Raw genomic sequence first — 18,304 nt, forward strand, 5'->3', positions numbered from 1 at the left:
ATTTTATTTATTAAGAGATTTTCTTATTTCGACATGTTGAGGCTAGAAGGCAAATTAAATAACAGCGGTCTAAGGCAAACAACACCGTTGTCCCTGTTTCCACCCAGCATTTTATAAGAATTTATTTGTTCACGACAGCAAAAACACCTTGTGTTCATTATGTGTTTCACTGACAAAGTCTGAAATGAACAGAAAATTTAATATCATTTGAATTTATTTCCAAGATTTTTGTTTTTATGATTTCAACAATGTTTTCAAAAATTGCTGTTGAAAAGCTGTTATTTACTGTCTCAGACTGACATGTCTGAATGTCAGTTTGCCTGATGTCTATTTATAGTTTGACCCTGTCCTGCTCTGCCTGCAAATCACTATTGATTGCAGCAGAATAAAGTTGTCAAAGAAAAAAACGACAAAAACAAAAAAGAAAACAAAAAAATAGTTGGCATTCCATAGAACTGTTTATGGGTAGCCTGATTAAAGTGGTTTGAAACAGAGTGAGGTGGGAGACAGAGAGAATGTGTGAAAATGGCTGGAGGGTGAGAATGAAAAGTTTTGCCAGATTGTTTTTTATTACTTTGAATCCAATCACAAGAATCTTTCTTGTTTTTTTTTGTTACTGTTGCATGGAAAATCTTATGAATGTTGGCTTCAGAAATTGTTGGCATGCAAACATTGTACACGCCGCAGACATGTTGACGTATACTTTATGTATTGAATGGATTTAGCATTAATCATACTAACAGAAGTACCAGTGGTTAATGGAATGCTCGATATTAACAAATTCATAGGAAGTTGGAATTTTTTACAATAATGTGATTGGAATTGCAGTGAAATTAATCCATTTAAAATACATTAAACATTAAAGCATACATTATGGGAAATAGTCATGCCATTAAAGATTTTTCCAAATCAAGATTATCCTTCAATCAAATAGAATGAGACATTTTTATACCCTCAGCCACATGGCTAGAGAGGGTATATAGAGTGAGATAAAAAAAAACTGCAACAAAGTCAAACGTCATATTTTTTTTAATTTTTTTAAATGTTATTGAATGAAAGCAAAAAATGTCGGAAATAGCAGCAAATTTTTGATAAAGTTTAGAATTGGCCACCTTTTGCAAGAATTACGGCCTTCAAACGGCCAATGAAACCATCACACGCTGCCCGAATGTTGCTCTGCGGCATTTTAGTCTATTCCCGGTGAAGCGCTTGCTTGAGGTGATTGAGACTTTTGTATTTTTTAATGCCAACCTTGCTCTCCAAAATACTCCAGACACAATAGTTCAACGGATTGGTATCCGAATTTTAGAATAAGTTTAGATCTGTTCAAATTTGTCACCTTTGGCACGATTTATGGCCTTGCTCTGCGGTATTTTGGCCCATTCCCGGCGAAGAGCTTGCTTGAGGTGATCGACACTTTCGTATTTTTTAGTGCCAACCTTGCTTTAAAAAATACTCCAGACACAATAGTCTAACGGATTGGTATCCGGAGATTTTGGTGGCTGTTGTGCGCTGGAAATGAAGCGAGGAACCTCATTTTGTAAACATTCTATGGGTGGCGCCTGCTGTGTGCGATGGTGCTGAGTCCTGTTGGAATGTCCAAGGTCTGCGGCCGAAATGTTTGAGTGCCCAAGGCTTTCCAGAATATTTTAGCGATAATATTCGGCATTTATTCTGATGCCACGGCAGTTATTCTTAATACAAGCGGAGAGCGACCATGGCTGTTATGGCGGCCCACACCATCACCATGGCCGGCGCTTGAGTTCTGGTGGCCAACCGAAGGTGCACATTTTCAGCTGACCTCTTTGGCAAGTAAATACGATAATTTTGTTTGTTTACAAACTGCTGGACAATGAATGTTTTCTCATCGGAGAAAACCACTTTTGGCCAAGCGAAGCAACTCTTTAGCTCTTTTGAGTCTATTTTCTTTCTGTTGCGGTGTAAGTTCTTCCACTTTTTGGAATTTTATTGGCTTTATCCCGACCTCATTTTTCAATATTTGCCGAATGGAATATTGCGATATATTCAGCTCACGAGCCATTTTTCGGCAACTGCGACGCGGGTTTCGATCAAGTCGCTTTTCTTACTTTTCGAATCATTTCTGCTGATATTGCTATTTTCTTCCGTCCATTTCCTTGACGTCGGGCTACGCTAACGAGCGATGGTATGAGACACAAAAAATTTATTCACATTTAAATGGTAGAGAGCTCTATCGATAGCCACCTGTGGTTTTCCAGCCAAATATAAAGATATTATTGAATTCCATCACGAATAATTTTTTTTCTGGAAAATTCTCACCAAAATGCTTTTGTACGCTTGCAAACAATATAATGAGCTGTCACTGGAATAATTTTAACAGCTGTCGGAGGAGTGGCTTAGAAATGTCAGCAGTTTGAACTTGGTTGCAGTTTTTTCATCTCACCCTCTAGAATGAGAAATTTTTGGCGGACAATTTTGACAAAATGAGTTTAATCTTTTATCCTTGTTTTTTATTTTCGAGTTGATGCATAATATAGTAGATTTGTATCGAATTTAAATCGCATCTAAAAATGAAAACATAATTTGTTGGGTATCAACAACAAAACTGAATAAAGAAATATATAATATTCTACAATCATAATCCTTTGCACAAAAAGGGAACCCTTTTCCAATATAAGTTTCACAATAACCAATATTTTTGGAAAAATTTGTTCATTTCATTATTTTATTTCTCTTGGAATTGAAATACAATATCCAGTGCGAGAACAACATGTGAATATTGCCACACATGCCATACCATTTCATTCATTTTCTTTCAAAATTCCAATGAAATCCATTAGCTGTTCTCTTAGAAAGTTAGAACAAAAAGTTCTTCGGTGTAACGTTCTGGAGCTACGAATGGATATAATCAATTTCTCAGTTATGATATTTGATGATTTCTAAACACACACATACAGACATGTGTGTGTACCCAGTGAACCAAACTGTCCGAGTTTGGTCCGACTTAGAACCGAAAGTCGAAAGAAACTTCGGATTTTGGATGCGAATTCGGTTCAACTTTATGCAGGGTGTATTAAAACCTTGGGCACGCAAACTTTTTGGGCGAAGACCTCGGACATTCCAACAATAATCAGCACCATCGTAGTCAGTACGCGCCACCCAAGAATGGTAACAAAATGAGGTTCCTCGCTTCATTTCCAGCGCACAATTGTCACCAAAATCCCGGATACCAATCCGTTGGACTATTGTGTCTGGAGTAATTTGGAAAGCAAGGTTGGCATTAAAAAATATCAAAGCGTCAAGCGAGCGCTTCGCCGGGAATGGGCCAAAATACCGAAGGGCAACATTCGGGCAGCGTGTGACGGTTTCATTGGCCGTTTGAAGGCTATAAATCGTGCCAAAGGTGACAAATTTGAACAAATCTAAACTTATTCTAGAAACAAAAAAAAAAAAAAAAATAAAAAAATGTAAAAATTATGGCGTTTGACTTTGTTGCAGTTTTTTATTTCACCCCGTATTAACAACAACTGTCATAATGCAATGATAAAAGCAAGTAGCAATAATAGACGACTATGCTTCAGTAATGAATGTTAAATGTGTATAAAATGCAAAGTATCATTTTCTGGAAATAATATTTAAATCTGGTACCAATAAAATGTAAACATTCACTTGTTTCGCAAAAACACAAGTTTTTATGCCACCGTCAACCTTTAACGCATTTTTCTCCAAAAATTACGCATTTATTTCAACCACAATGTATAACCCCAAAAAAAACTCTCGACGAAAGAGAGAGAGAGAAACGCACCCAATTTTTTGCTTGTTTACAACAAATGTTACCACACAAACAGAGAGAAAACTTTAAAACAAGAAAAAAATCCCTCTGACAAATTGCTCAGAATTTGGACCTACGTCGGTCCGAGGAGTCGGACAGAACTTCAGACATTGAGCAGATGTGTCGAACGTTCGAAATTTGGTTTGCTGGGTATTTTCAATCTCAAGAGTGTGGGGGAACAAATTACTTTTCATGGTGTGAGTTAAACAATAGACCTATTGTGTGATTGTCAAGGTGAATACAAAAGACTGAAAGTCCTGCATGACTAATTAACTTGGATCTGAAGATCAAAAACATTTTCTATTTATGGACAACTCGTTACACGCTGTTCAAGAATATAAATACTGACCTGATTATTAGTATAAACTATATATCATACAACGCTATTTTATATACTTATACCATATTTATACAATATTTGCAATATTATATACTAGCTGGCCCGGTCCGCGTTGCCGGCCCCTACTTTTAGTTTTTAATGCATATTTTTTAAGGCATTATAGAACACTGATCTGAATGATTTCAAAATAGTCAAAGATAATTGGTCTTTTACACCCATTACCTTAAGATAGGAATTAATTTATTTTTGTCATTTAAATTGTGTGTTGGAAAACCCATAAAGTCCATATTTTTCTTCATAGTATAATTCAATAACGATCCAAAAAATAATATTCGTGATTTTTTCATGTTTCTGCCACAATTTGATATTTCGGAGTTCAAAGCATGTAGACGTACATCCCACTTCTACGTTCCCAGCCAATATTCTCTTGAGAGTTAAAAATTCAATAGTATACCAAATTTTTTTTTTCTGACCAAACATTGGTTAGGAATGTGGATTTGCGGGTACACTAATGTGGGAACTATACTTAATAAAATGCCTATGTGGACAATTATCTGTAAGACGATTCTCTATCCCAGAGTAGCCTAAATACAATTTTTTAGCCAAACCAATTGATGAATGTGATCAAGACCAAGATGGACTCTACTCCAAAAGTCAAAATATTATGAGAAGAGGTTTTTTACACCCGTAGAAACAAAGATGCCAAATAAAGGCCTGAAAAATGAAAGAAAAATGTCGAAAACCCCGAATATAGCTTAAATTATATAATGGTTATACCAAAACGTGATCATTTTTTGCGAGGATGGTTTCTTCTCAAATTACCAACTTTTGCTAAAATGCGTATGAGTAAAATATGGTTAAAATGTAAACTATACTTGAAAAAGGAGTGTACCCTTATCCGGGGGTCATATATCGTGACCTGCAAAAGCGATTTAAGATATCTTGAAAGTTTTTTTTTTTTTTTTTTTTTCCTAAATGTCCAATTCGCTCTACCATTTTGCACCATTTTGCTCCAATGAATTGCATTTTGAGTTCTCATTGGGCGGATTACTGTAATATGAAAGAAATAGGTTCACATATAAGGGTTATACCAAAGCATGGTCCTATTCTTATAATTATTTGAAAAAATGTGTTGTTCTTCTTAAAATCTCAAATTACCAACATTTGATATACATCTGATATATATTTTGAACAACTGATTATTCATGAAACCCTAGGAAAAATTTAAAACTCTATGGTAACTTTTGCGAAGTATAGAGCAAAATATTTGAGGCCTTTTGTGTTTGGTTAAACTATATAAAATGGACCCTAAAAACGTTTGATCCCCCCTTTTTGGGATTGTTATGTACCAACCAAACTGACTACTGATGATAGCGCATAGTCACCGTATAACGTTTCATGGGAGTTAAGGTTACTTTTAAGGTTTCGGAAGAATTTTCCGAGGAAATGTATCCTTTTCTTTCCAAATTTTCAATTTGCTCCACTATTTTATATAGTTCGCATATAACAGTGCTCTTCATATTCGGTATTTCACTGGTTGCAGTCCCAATGAATTTTGCATTTTAAGTTCTCATTGGATGGATTATTTCCATATCTAGTCAATTTCCATTGATTTTTTTTTTCGATTTTTCCCGATTTTAGAATTTTTGCCATTACATCTCTTTTATCGTGTTTTTAGCGATTTTGAAAAAGTAATTATCTTTTAACATTGGTCTAACCGCGTTAAGTTATTTCGATATCATTTGACTGACTTCCATGCAACCCGCCATCAATTTCAGTTCTCAAGAAATCAAGTCAATTAAATAAATTGGTATTAATATTCGAATTAAAAAAAAATATAAAAAAAACACTACAAATGTACATTAGAAAAAAAGTAAGTCAAAATGGAAAAAAAAATTATGCAAAATAAAACATTACTATTGTACATTTCAAAAGTCAAAATGAAAATGTTAATATATCACATTTTTACGCGATTTTTTTGGATATTATCCTTTTCGGAGAGTAGACAACTCCGAATTTGTGTGAATCGTTAAAATTAATCCAGCGGTTCTTAAGTTATAAGCGTAGTAACTAACACAACTTACATTTATATATATAGATTAATCAAATTATATAATAGAGCAGTGAAATAATTGACCGACTACGAATCAGACGAAACGATTAAAGTTAAAATACAATAACAAGGTGAATTTTGGGCGTAGGATAAGGGTTTTAGGAATTTCGTACGAAAAGGTACGAATAGTACTAAAATGTACAACAAAATTTAAAGCTTTGTATTGGACAGACGGAATGAACAAGAATTCTGAAATTTGGAATGAGAGTCACTGACGGGAGTGCAGGAGAGATCTACCAAAGGATTTTTGGAAATTTGAGCTTTAAGGTTACGAAAAGTTCTAAAATAGTACTAAACTTTTAAGATGTTACCATTGGGTATTATGTCAACAGATGCAGCTAGGAACCCGAAAATTTGGTATGAGAATCGATATTGGAAAGTAAGTTTGATAATTGAGATTTTTGAGTTTTTGAGATGTTTACAAAGTGTGCGAACAATACTAAATGGTACTAAATATAAAACAGTTTGGTGTAGGGTGAACGGATGAAGTTGAAATTTTTAAATTTTGTGAATTAAAATTTGTGGTTTTGTAACAGTGTACTACATGTGCACGAATATTACTAAATATTACTATATTTAGTACAAATTGTTATTGGGTGAACAGTTAGTGCTCAAAATCTAAAATTGACAAATGAAGATGATTTTGGAAGCATCATTAAACGAAAAGTACTAAGTTGTAAATTCGGTCTTGCTTAAAGGGATAGATATGAAATTCTGCAATTTTATATTTAAATAACTGTTGGCATCTGAGGTTAAGATTTGGAAGTGAGTTTTGAAATGCATACTATTATCGTTCGAAAAGTACTAAATTGAACTAAATTTGGCATTGGGCTAAGGGATAGAGCTGAGACCATGACATTTTATGTTGAGATAATTGTTGGGGTCTAGGATTAAGATATGAAATGGTTTTACAAATTAATACTTAAATTTTGCATAAGGGTATACGAAAAGTACGAAATTTTACTTAATTTGGTATTCAGTACCAATGTATATGAATGTATAGAGCTGGAATCTCTGTTGGCGGTTTGGCAAATGCAAATGGATATACCGATGTAGATTGATTTGGAAGGGTTACTGGTGGAGTAAAGCATAGATGTGATGCGAGGCTTTTAGGAAATACGAACTAGAACTAAATATTACTAATTTGGTATTTAACGGATACAGCTAAACCATAAAGTTTTATATGGAAATCAAACTTGAAAAGTATGGCTTGCGTAGCAAGTGTACGAAAAGTACTAAATGGGACTGTTTCGATATATACAGAAGGAAAAGAGCTGGATTTATTAATTTCGGTAATAGAATAACTGTGATGCACGAATTATGGCTTTCAGACGTCCAATTGAACCGTCACACGCTGCCCGAATGTTGCTCTGCGGTATTTTGGCCCATTCGCGGCGAAGCGCTTGCATGAGGTGATCGACACTTTGGTATTTTTTAGTGCCAACCTTGCTTTCCAAAATACACCAGACACAATAGTCCAACGGATTGGTATCCGGAGATTTTAGTGACAATTGTGCTCTGGAAGTGAAATGAGAAACCTCATTTTGTAAGCATTCTTGGGTTGCGCGTGCTAAGTGCGATGGTGCTGAGTTCTGTTGGAATGTCCAAAGTCTGCGGCCAAAATGTTTGCGTGCCCAAGGGATTAATACACCCTCTAGAATATTTTCCCGATAATATTAGGCATTTATTCTGATGCCGCGGTCGATTAATAATTGAGAAAACCAAAGGAACTCTTTAGCTCTTTTGAGTCTATTTTCTTTCCGTTGCGTTGTAAGTTCTTGGACTTTTTGGAATTTCAATGGCTTTACCCCGAGCTGATTTTTAAATATTTGCCGAATGGAATATTGCGATATGATCAGCCACTGCGACGTTTCGCGGGTTTCGATGAAGTTGCTTCTTTACTTTTCGAACCATTTCTGCTGATGTTGCTGTTTTCTTCTGTCCACTTCCTTGACGTCGGAGAAATGGTACGAGACACAAAAGATTTATTCACATTTAAATGCTGGAGTGCTCTAACGATAGCCACTCGTGGTTTTTCAGCTAAATATAAAGAAATCACACTATCACGCTTGAATTCTACTTTTTTTCTAGAAAATTCTCTTTAAAGTGCTTTTGTACGCTTGTAAACAATATAATGAGCTGTCACTGGAATAATTTTAACCATTGTCGGACGAGTGGCTTTGAAATGACAGCAGTCTGAAAAGTTGCTTGCAGTTTGTTAATCTCACCCTGTATGTGTAAACTTCACTTGAAAAATCGGAAAATTTTTCTGAGTTAATTTTTGACATCAGGGGGACCAAATTATCCTAAAAAAGTAAATTTTTATTAAAACAAAAAAAAATTATGTCTCGGAATAAAATGAGTTAATAAAGGTAATGTACATTTCTGAATTACTCAAATCGAATACTTGAGAAAATCTATTATCTTTTTTGAATTTAAGGCTACATTTTTCTCTATTTCACACTACAGGCTCTCGAAACGTTAACCACCTATAACGTTTCGAGAGCCTGTTGTGCAAAATTTTGAAATTCCGCATTTTATCTACATATGTTCACAAATGGCAACACATGGAATGTTTAGTAGTACCTACTATGTTAAGATCCCACAACGCCTCTTTATTTCAACACAAAACAACAAAGGTAAAAAATCCGTCTATTAGTACTTTTGTACATCTTTAACACTAATCCCAAAGAGAGGAGAATTTTTATTTTTTTTATCTTAATATACCCTTTGTGATATGGCTGACTACTAGATCTTCGTTATATAAAGTAAATTCATCTGTATTCAGATATTTTTAATAAAAGAGCATTGTAAACCGTTGGAAAACTAACATCAAATTTATGTTTAGACATGTATAAATTTTTTCTACCTTCACTAACCAAGTAGTAGGCATTTGCTAGTACTTTATTGAAAATTATTTATTTTCACCTCCAAAATTCTGGGAAGTGTCTAATATTATACTTTGCGCAAGATAAATGTAAAAAAAGACACTTAACATAGGACTTCCACATAATGTGTAACCTGGTCTTATTTGCTTGCTATGATAAGGCCTGCTCTCCCACAGTACGAAATCATATTTATCTTCTATTACAAGAGCTGTTTGTTTTCTTTAAGAAAACCGCAATTTTCCTAAAATAATAATTAGCATATTCAATTCCCTTACAACTCAACATTCTTGCTTGCCTTTGTAGTTCAACGACCTCTGCTAGAAACAACATCCCATTTTACAAGAAAACAGAAAACAACTTCTTTTAAAAAATGTCAATAAAAAATCCCCAAGAATGTCATAACTTGTTAAAAAACAACAAGAAAACAAATGTGGCTAACAAAAAAAGATTATGATGATGACCACAAAAGTATTTCACCCTTTGTTGTTAAGTTATGTGAACAACGTTCAGCCACTTTGAACCGCAAAGAAATGTGTTTGACAAGGGTATTCAAATAAGCTTGTTCAATATTTATGTGTGTGTGTGTGTGCGCGCCTATACACACACTCATGTATATCCTTAACGGATTTGTTGCCACTTTAAATACATTATTGTTTAGAGAAAAAATGTTTTGCACATTTTTATGGCGTATCATCCATAAAGTTTCAATTTAAATGGAAATCCCTGAATGGACAAATCAATAAAGTTTTCTTTTTGTCATGGCACTTTGTGGGGTGGCATTTGTGGTATTTGCATTTATGTAGATACTTTTGCAAGTGGGAAGAAGTTACAAGAAATTTGCTTAAGAATTTATTATACCCTACCCACATTGTGTCTTGCTCTTTAAATTATTTAAATAATTCATTGTGAGACATTAATTCAACAGTTTAGTGGTTAAAACCGTCTGGAATAGGCTTTTACTTAATTCTTATTCAATTTTGAGCTCCTTTGTGGACTGCGTAGCCAGTAATTAGGGTTTTGTGGATTCCCTCACAATTAATTGAAAGGCTAAGAATTATATTCATCCAGGTATTCAAAAGAAATTACTCATCCTTTTTTTTAAACAAAATTAGAACGAATTGCCTCTGGGTAAAATTGGTTTTGTTTAAATTGAAAATATACTGCAGTTCGAAGAAAATTTGCGTATTACAATATTATTAAGTATATTAGTATTGGGTAAAGAAAGATATAAGGAAAATATTTCATGTACGATCCATAAAAAATGGATTTTCACTTCGGTTGGAAAGATCAAAGGCATACTGGATCATATTTATATAAGGTTGAAGGTTTTCTGGAGGAACTTAAGGTATTCTATAAAAAAAAGCCAAAAAAAGTGAAATAAGTCACTTTACATATGTAAAATATGTTTTAAGAAATCCAAAATATTAGTTTGAAATTACCTTAAAGGATGGTTTATAAAAAATCTACGATCTTAGCTTGGTAGATCTTGAAATTTTTCGAACAGACCAATAAATTAGGCCGCAAAGTCGCTTATGAAAATATAAAAAAACCCTAGAAGGATTCAACCTTGTGCAACTATATATTTTATACATTTTTTTTTCTATCAAAATTATATATAATTATAGTCAAATTGAGTATTTATAAATCCATTGTAAATTCAAATCAGAGATGGGAATATGCTTTCTAAAGCTCTCTGAGCTAATATTCTTATTTGAAACTACCTTGAAATAATTGTGGCATAAAGCCAAGTGACCTAAACTTCGTCAGCGCAAAGTCTACCTTAAAATTTTAGATTCGTTCCAAAATTTTGTCTTAGTATTCAAAATGCACAATTTGTCTAGTTTCACATTTTTTAAATCAAAAACTTCATACATCGTACAAAACATTCATATTTTTAAGGTTTTATATATTATTCAAGTTGTTCCTTTTTCGGAAAGAATAATAGGGAAATGTTTAACTCTTACACCTAAAAGTCTTTAGAATCTTTCATTTTGAGGTTTACCGAGGAGAATATTAGTAAACCAATTGCACAATGGACCCCCATCCAATTTTCAGTCCAAAACTTTTTCAATGCCTCCGTAGCAATATCAAATTTAAAAATATCAACTTTATCCTTTTACCCAATCCCAAATTTAGCACGCATATCCACCTTACATCCATCAGACATCGGCAGTTATCTCAATTTTCAAAAACCACCATCAGATAATGGCGGAGACATCAATATCAAATGTTGGGATTCCAGTCCTATCCCTTAATCCAATAATCCAATTTAGTACCGCTCAGTACTTTTCGAACAATTTAGTACTCATTTCAAAACCACCTCCATATATTAACCACAGACACCAACAGTGACATCTAATTCATTTTCGAAATCATGAAGGGAAAATCGGTTATCGTAGAAACAATTTTTACATTTTTGCAGTTCTGAAACAGAGCAATAGCTATATATACCATCTATGTGTTGCAATCGATCTTACACTATGCTTTCTTAAAGTTATAATATGCTCTCTACAGGGTAAGATGAAAAAACTACAACCAATTTCAGACTGCTCTCATTCCTAAACCACTCGTCCGACAGCTGTTAAAATTATTTCAGTGGCGGCTCATTATATTGTTTACAAGCGTACAAAAGCATTTTGGTGAGAATCTTTCCAGAAAAAAGTTATTCGTGATGGAATTCAAGCGTGACAGTGTGATTTCTTTATATTTGGTTGGAAAACCACAAGTGGCTATCGCTATAGCACTCCAGCGTATAAATGTGAATAAATCGTTTGTGTCTCGCAGTGGCCGAAAAATGGCTCGTCAGTTGAACATATCGAAATATTCCATTCAGCAAATATTGAAGAATGAGCTCTTGGTAAAGCCATTGAAATTCCAAAAAGTTCAAGAACTTACACCGCAACAGTAATAAAATAGATTCAAAAGAGCTAAAGAGTTGCTTCGTTTGGCCGAAAGTGGTGAACTGCCGAATTTGGTAAACAAACAAAATGATGGCGTTTACTTGCCAAAGCCACCAAAAAATCAATCTGTTGGACTATTTTCTCTGGAGTATTTTGGAAACCAAGGTTGGTACTAAAAATACCAAAGTATCGATCACCTCAAGCAAGCGCTTCGCCGGGAATGGGCCAAAATACCGCAGAGCAGCATTCGGGTATCGTGTGACGGTTTCATTGGCCGTTTGAAGGCCATAATTCGTGCCAAAGGTGACCAATTCGAACAAATCTTAACTTATTATAAAAATTGATGCTATTTCCGAAATTTTTTGCTTTCGTTCAATAAAATTAAAAAAATTGTAAAAATTATGGCGTTGACTTTGTTGCAGTTTTTTTTATCTCACCCTGTATAGCGACGATTTTTAATGCATCGTAACAATACCTCCTTCAAAATTTATTGGTAATCGTTTTTTTTTCTTTCCGATTTCAAATTAGAACTGCTCTAAAGCCGTAATGCGAATTCAATAACGATCTTAGTTGGTATGATTTAGTTCACTCCAATTCCCAATTTAAATATGAACTTCAATTTTCAAAAATTATATTTCGCCAATATTTGTTTTATTCGAACAAAATAAAAAACTATAAACACTTTTTATGGCATCCATCCCACGTACATATGTATCTGTGTGTGTGTGTGTGTGGGTGGGGTAGGCCTACGTAAACAATTATCTTCAAAGTCATTGTCCTACCATGCACAGCAGACAGTATTGTTTGCCATTTCCATTATGAAAACAAAATTATTTAATGATACCATCTTGAATTATACTACTTGTTTTCACATTCTTTTCCACAAACAGCTATAACCGCCCGTCTGCTCAGCACAGCACAACAGGAGGAAAATCATTGGCCCATTATTGAAGTGTATGTGCGTCTGAGAGTGTGTGTGTGTGGTTGTTATTTTAATACCACTCTCCAGGGGAATACCAGACATCATCGTTGTCATCGTATACTGTGGAAAATCAGCTTGACATTGACAAGCAGAGGCAACTTTTCAACTCTGAGGTTCCCATACACGACTACTACCAGACACTTAAGCTCGTCACTGACAACGGAAGACCTATCACTTTCAGGCCGTCTCATCGTCAACACCTTCCACAGTCTCATCATCATCATCACCAGCAGCAACAACATCCCCGCCATGTCATCATTGCCAAACAACATCGATTATGACTACCTAATGAAATTTCTGGCACTGGGTGATTCGGGTGTTGGAAAGACGAGCTTTCTGTATCAATACACAGATGGACGATTTCATTCGCAATTTATATCAACAGTTGGCATAGATTTCCGAGAGAAAAGATTGGTAAGTATATGTATATATGATGTGTGTGTATATGACTGTGATGTATCTCGCTACAGGTGTGCTTCGAAAATGTCGCCATTAATTTACATGTAAATTGATAGCTCTAATGGGCTTGTCAAATATTTTTATGCACTACATTACCATAACAAGTGTGTTGTTTTTTTTCAGCGGAAAAACTTTCTCACTTTTGTGTGTGAGAGGTACTAGAGCTTATTCAATTGCCATGCCAATTTACGTTATATGAGAGCTATAACTCACTTGAACCCACCTGTAAAAGGGAGCTTATCGCAATCTTGTTAAAGGAATCAATGGAATTGCTGTAAAAAGTCATCTATGTATAGAAGACATGTATATATCTTTTTATACCCTTTATGCGGCCAAAACGAAATAACGGTCTCTTAGGACCAAATCCGTTTCAGGACATTTGGAGTCGATCTGCCGATGTCTGTCCCTCTGTCTAGTTGGTGCGCACGATAACTTTCGAAGGGAGTTTCCGGTATGGCCCAAACTTTGTACATTGTAATATTATTATTAAACTTAGAGCGAGTTTGGAGATGGGCAATATTGGCCCACTCTTTCTGGCACCTCCCCCACAAAAGGTCGAAATTTTCGAAAAATAATATTTGACTGCACAGAAAGAGAAAGAATAATTCGATTTTGCTCCATCTTTGCAAATCCTAATATTTGCATCAGTGCCAGGTCTGGGGCGAAAATAGACAATATCGGTTCTCCAAGTACCAAGTACCTCCACCATAAATAGGCAAAATTTTGAAATGTTCCTTATAAAATGTGATATAAGAGTCGGATTGTTTTCAAATTTTACAAATCACAATAATATTATTAACCCAAGGTGTGGTGTTAAGATGGAATGTATTGGTCCACTCCTTTAGGTACCTCCCCACAAAAGGTCGAAATTTTGAATGTTCATTGAGCTCATAAAACGCGAAATAAACGTCGCATCTGAATATTTCTATGAACACAAGATCTGTTATAAAGGCGGTAGAGATCGGATCATTCCTTATGGTACCTCCCCACAAAGGGTCAACGTTTTGAATAACCAAAACGTTTATATAATCCGAGCATAAGCATTAGATTCTCTTTATATTTCACACATTCTATTATTTCTACTAACACAAGATCTGTTGTAAAGATGGGATATATCGATCCTCTCCTTCTGGTACTTCCCCCACAAAGGGTCAAAATTTTGAATATCAATGGAGCTCATAAAACGGGAAATGAATATCTGATTCCATTCAGACTTGGCACATCTAAATATTTCCATCAACACAAGATCTGTTATAAAGATGGTAGAGATCGGACCATTTCTTCTGGTACCTCCCCCACATAGGATTCAAGATTTTGAGAAACCAAACGCTCAAAGTAAGCCAAATAAGCATTCAACTCTCTTCAAATTTCACACATACAAACATGTTTGCTAACACAAGATCTATTGTAAAGATGATATAAAGCTGCGAACCCCAAAAAGGGTCACAATTTTACTTTCATCTGTCATAACTTACGAAATAAGTCAGCGATTCTTTACAATTGGCTATATCTAAATATTTCTTTCAAACAGAAACTTGGGATGAATATGGATTTTATGATGAAGTTAACAATGTAGACCAAACCTGGAACGTCGCAAAATTTTGTATCGTATTTATTTAGGTCGATGTAGCAAGTTCGGATCAAATCGGATGCTTCCTTCGAGAGATATCGTGCGCACCATAGAGACCTAGGGTCAAAAATCGTTGTTTCTATGAGGCAAGTTTTGACAGTAACAAATATACCCTCTGTAACCATATGGCTCAGGGTATAAAAAGGCCCAAAAGGAGATCTATCAAAATAAGACTCTCTCAATTTTTCCTATCCCCAGACCTGGACCCCAGACTGGTGTTTCAAATCCAATCCAATACCAAAAACAATTTGTTTCAAAATGCAATTTATTTCCTACCCTGATTGCATAATCTCACTGTTTCCTTTTTAGGCAATTTATCAGCATACAGCTTCATACGCTTTTCAATTTCTGGACGAAAATTTCTTATCAGACCCTGTGGTGGCCAAGCGGCACCATCACCAAAAGCACATATCGTATGACCTTCAATCTGTTTCGATATTTCATAGAGCATATCTATCTCAGCCGGTTCGGCATTGCCCGTCACAAAACGATTTATAATTTTCGACATCCAGGGAACTCCTTCACGGCATGGGGTGCATTGGCCACAACTTTCATGACGATAGAATTGACTGAGACGGGCAATGGCTTTGATAATATCCGTCGATTTGTCCATCACAATGATGGCAGCCGTTCCCAAAGATGTTTGGACGGCCATTAGGCCATCATAGTCCATCAAGACATCATCACACACCTTTTTGGGTATGACTGGTGTAGAGGAACCACCGGGTATAATAGCCAAGAGATTATCCCAACCACCACGTACCCCACCAGCATGGCGTTCGATAATTTCCCGCAATGGCATTGACATTTCTTCCTCAACGGTACAGGGCCGATTCACATGACCACTGATATTGAAGAGCTTGGTGCCGGAATTGCGAGTACGTCCAAAACTGGCAAACCATTTGCCACCACGACGACATATTGTGGGAGACACAGCCACTGTCTCCACATTTGTCACCATTGATGGACACCCGAAAAGCCCAACATCCGCTGGAAATGGTGGTTTCAGTCTGGGTTTACCCTGTTTTCCTTCAATGGATTCTATAAGGGCCGTCTCCTCGCCACATATATAGGCTCCCGCACCACGTTGTATAACAATGTCAAAATCAAAACCCGATTCACAGGCATTACGCCCAATGAGGCCACATTTATAAGCCTCAGCGAGGGCATATTGTAAATTACAAGCTTCGTTGTAAAATTCACCACGAATATAAATAAAAGCTGTCTGTGCCGCCAGAGCTCTTCCCGCAATCAGACATCCTTCTATTAGTTTATGTGGATCATGGCGTAAAATATCACGATCCTTACACGTTCCCGGTTCACCTTCATCAGCATTGACCACCAAAAATCGGGGGCGTCCATCTGCGGGGCCACTCATAAATGACCATTTTAAGCCACTAGGGAAACCAGCACCACCACGACCCCGCAAGCCGGACGTCTTAATTTCATTTACAATCCATTCACGACCCTTACAAAGAATTTCTTTGGTACGATACCAGTCACCGCGTTCCAATGCTCCTCTCAGAGTCCAATCATGCCGCCCATATAAATTTGTGAAAATACGATCCGCATCTGATAAGGGTCCAAATTTGGTTTTCGTTTGCGGTGGAGGTGTTCCAGGTGGTGGCGGTGGAGGAGGGGGAGATTTCTCTGGCGGTGATGATTTGTTGTTTTTATTGGTGGATTTTGCGTTGCAAAAACGGATTCCAATGCATAGAACTTCACTGATTCTTTTATGTAAAAATCGCCTTTGAAATATAATGTTGTTGATATGAAACATTTTTTATATTTTGTTTCAAAACTATTTTTTTTTAAATATAATTATTATTTAAATATAAATACTGAGTACTGCGTCGAATAACTTTATGTCTTTTAAAAGTAATCTTAGTCAGAGGCTCTATTCAGAATTTTTTTTAGCAACTTTTCTCAGAGGTCACCTTTTATTCACAGACTACTGAGAGGTCTTCCATAGAAATTGGAATCAAAATTGAAAGTTTAATAGTGGAAAATTAGTGATTTAATGGTAATGTTGTCCATTTCGTATCGGACCTAAATAAATTTGATATAAATATTGCGATGTGCCAGGTTTGGGCTAGGTGATAATTCACACCAAACTTTGGATGAATAATAATCGGATTATATTTTTTTTTGGGAATTTCGCACAAGCCAGACAGATGGACGGACATCGCTAGATCGACTCAAATGTCCTGAAAATGATTTGGTTCAAAGAAACCTAGGGTCTAAACCGTTATTTCAATGAGGCACGTTTTGACCGTATCAAATGATATATACCCTCTCTAGCCATATGGCTGAGGTTACAAAAATTTGTGAACAAATTTGGCTAAATATATTAAAATAACAAATATCGGGAGGTACCGTTACAGAAAAAGAGGAACCTATATTAGCAATGCTGTTTCACCCTAGCTAAAACCTACCTAGCTAAAAACTACAAATACAAAATTGTAGACAAATCCGTTAGAAAATTTGGCTTTACTCGTCAAAATACCGAAAATCGGGAGAGATCATTATATGGAGGCTATACCAAATAGTGCACCTGAAACCGGCATTTTTTGCAAGAAAAGAACAAGTAGGAATGTTCTGAACCCCAATTATCAAGTTTCATCTAATTTGGTTTGAAATGGCTTCAAAATACCGAAAATCGGGAGATACCGATATAGGGGGGGGGGTCTATACCAATTAGTGGACCTGTAGCAAATAGTTTTTGCTGGGAGAGAAGAGACCCACCAAGAACCTCAATTGTCAAGTTTCCTCTAATTTCTAATTCAAAATACCGAAAATCGGGAGGTATATGAGGGCCATACTTATTAGTGGGCCTGTAGCGAATAATTTTTGCAGGGAGAGAACAGACCTACCGAAACTCCGAATTGCCAAGTTTGAGTTAATTTTGTTGGAAATCGTGGCAGAAACCTTAAAAATACTGAAAATTGCGAGGTACCTGTGGCAAAGACATAAAATGGTAAAGACTAGACAAAATGCATTTTGAGCAAATGGTTTGTATCATGTTAATATAAAAAACTACATTTATAGAAAAAATGACAAAAAAAGTTTGAAAAAATCCAAAAATTATGTTTCAAAATTCTGTTCCATAGACTTTCCCAGTTATTCGCATATTGCCTAAGCGGTTTAAATCGCTTAACATTGCTAACTATGTTGTTACGAT

The 18,304-nt window shown here is 35.5% G+C and overlaps 2 protein-coding genes across 2 annotated transcripts in view; one reads left to right on the top strand and one right to left on the bottom strand.

Annotated features, from left to right (window-relative positions):
- LOC101891213 (ras-related protein Rab-27A) overlaps positions 1–18,304 on the top strand; it is a 45,027-nt gene that overhangs the window by 25,471 nt on the left and 1,252 nt on the right. Inside the window, exon 2 of the mRNA XM_011298295.3 lies at positions 12,943–13,448. Coding sequence (XP_011296597.1) covers positions 13,284–13,448 — 165 coding nt within the window. The 5' untranslated portion in view covers positions 12,943–13,283. The remainder of the gene's footprint in view (positions 1–12,942; positions 13,449–18,304) is intronic.
- On the bottom strand, positions 15,377–16,938 carry LOC101890524 (NADH dehydrogenase [ubiquinone] flavoprotein 1, mitochondrial-like). The gene has a single exon (XM_059122114.1). It carries the CDS (start codon positions 16,901–16,903, stop codon positions 15,389–15,391), a length of 1,515 nt encoding a protein of 504 aa, XP_058978097.1. The 5' UTR covers positions 16,904–16,938; the 3' UTR covers positions 15,377–15,388.

This window comes from Musca domestica, unplaced genomic scaffold (assembly GCF_030504385.1).
Source record: "Musca domestica strain aabys unplaced genomic scaffold, Musca_domestica.polishedcontigs.V.1.1 2, whole genome shotgun sequence".
Taxonomy (NCBI): Eukaryota; Metazoa; Arthropoda; class Insecta; order Diptera; family Muscidae; genus Musca; species Musca domestica.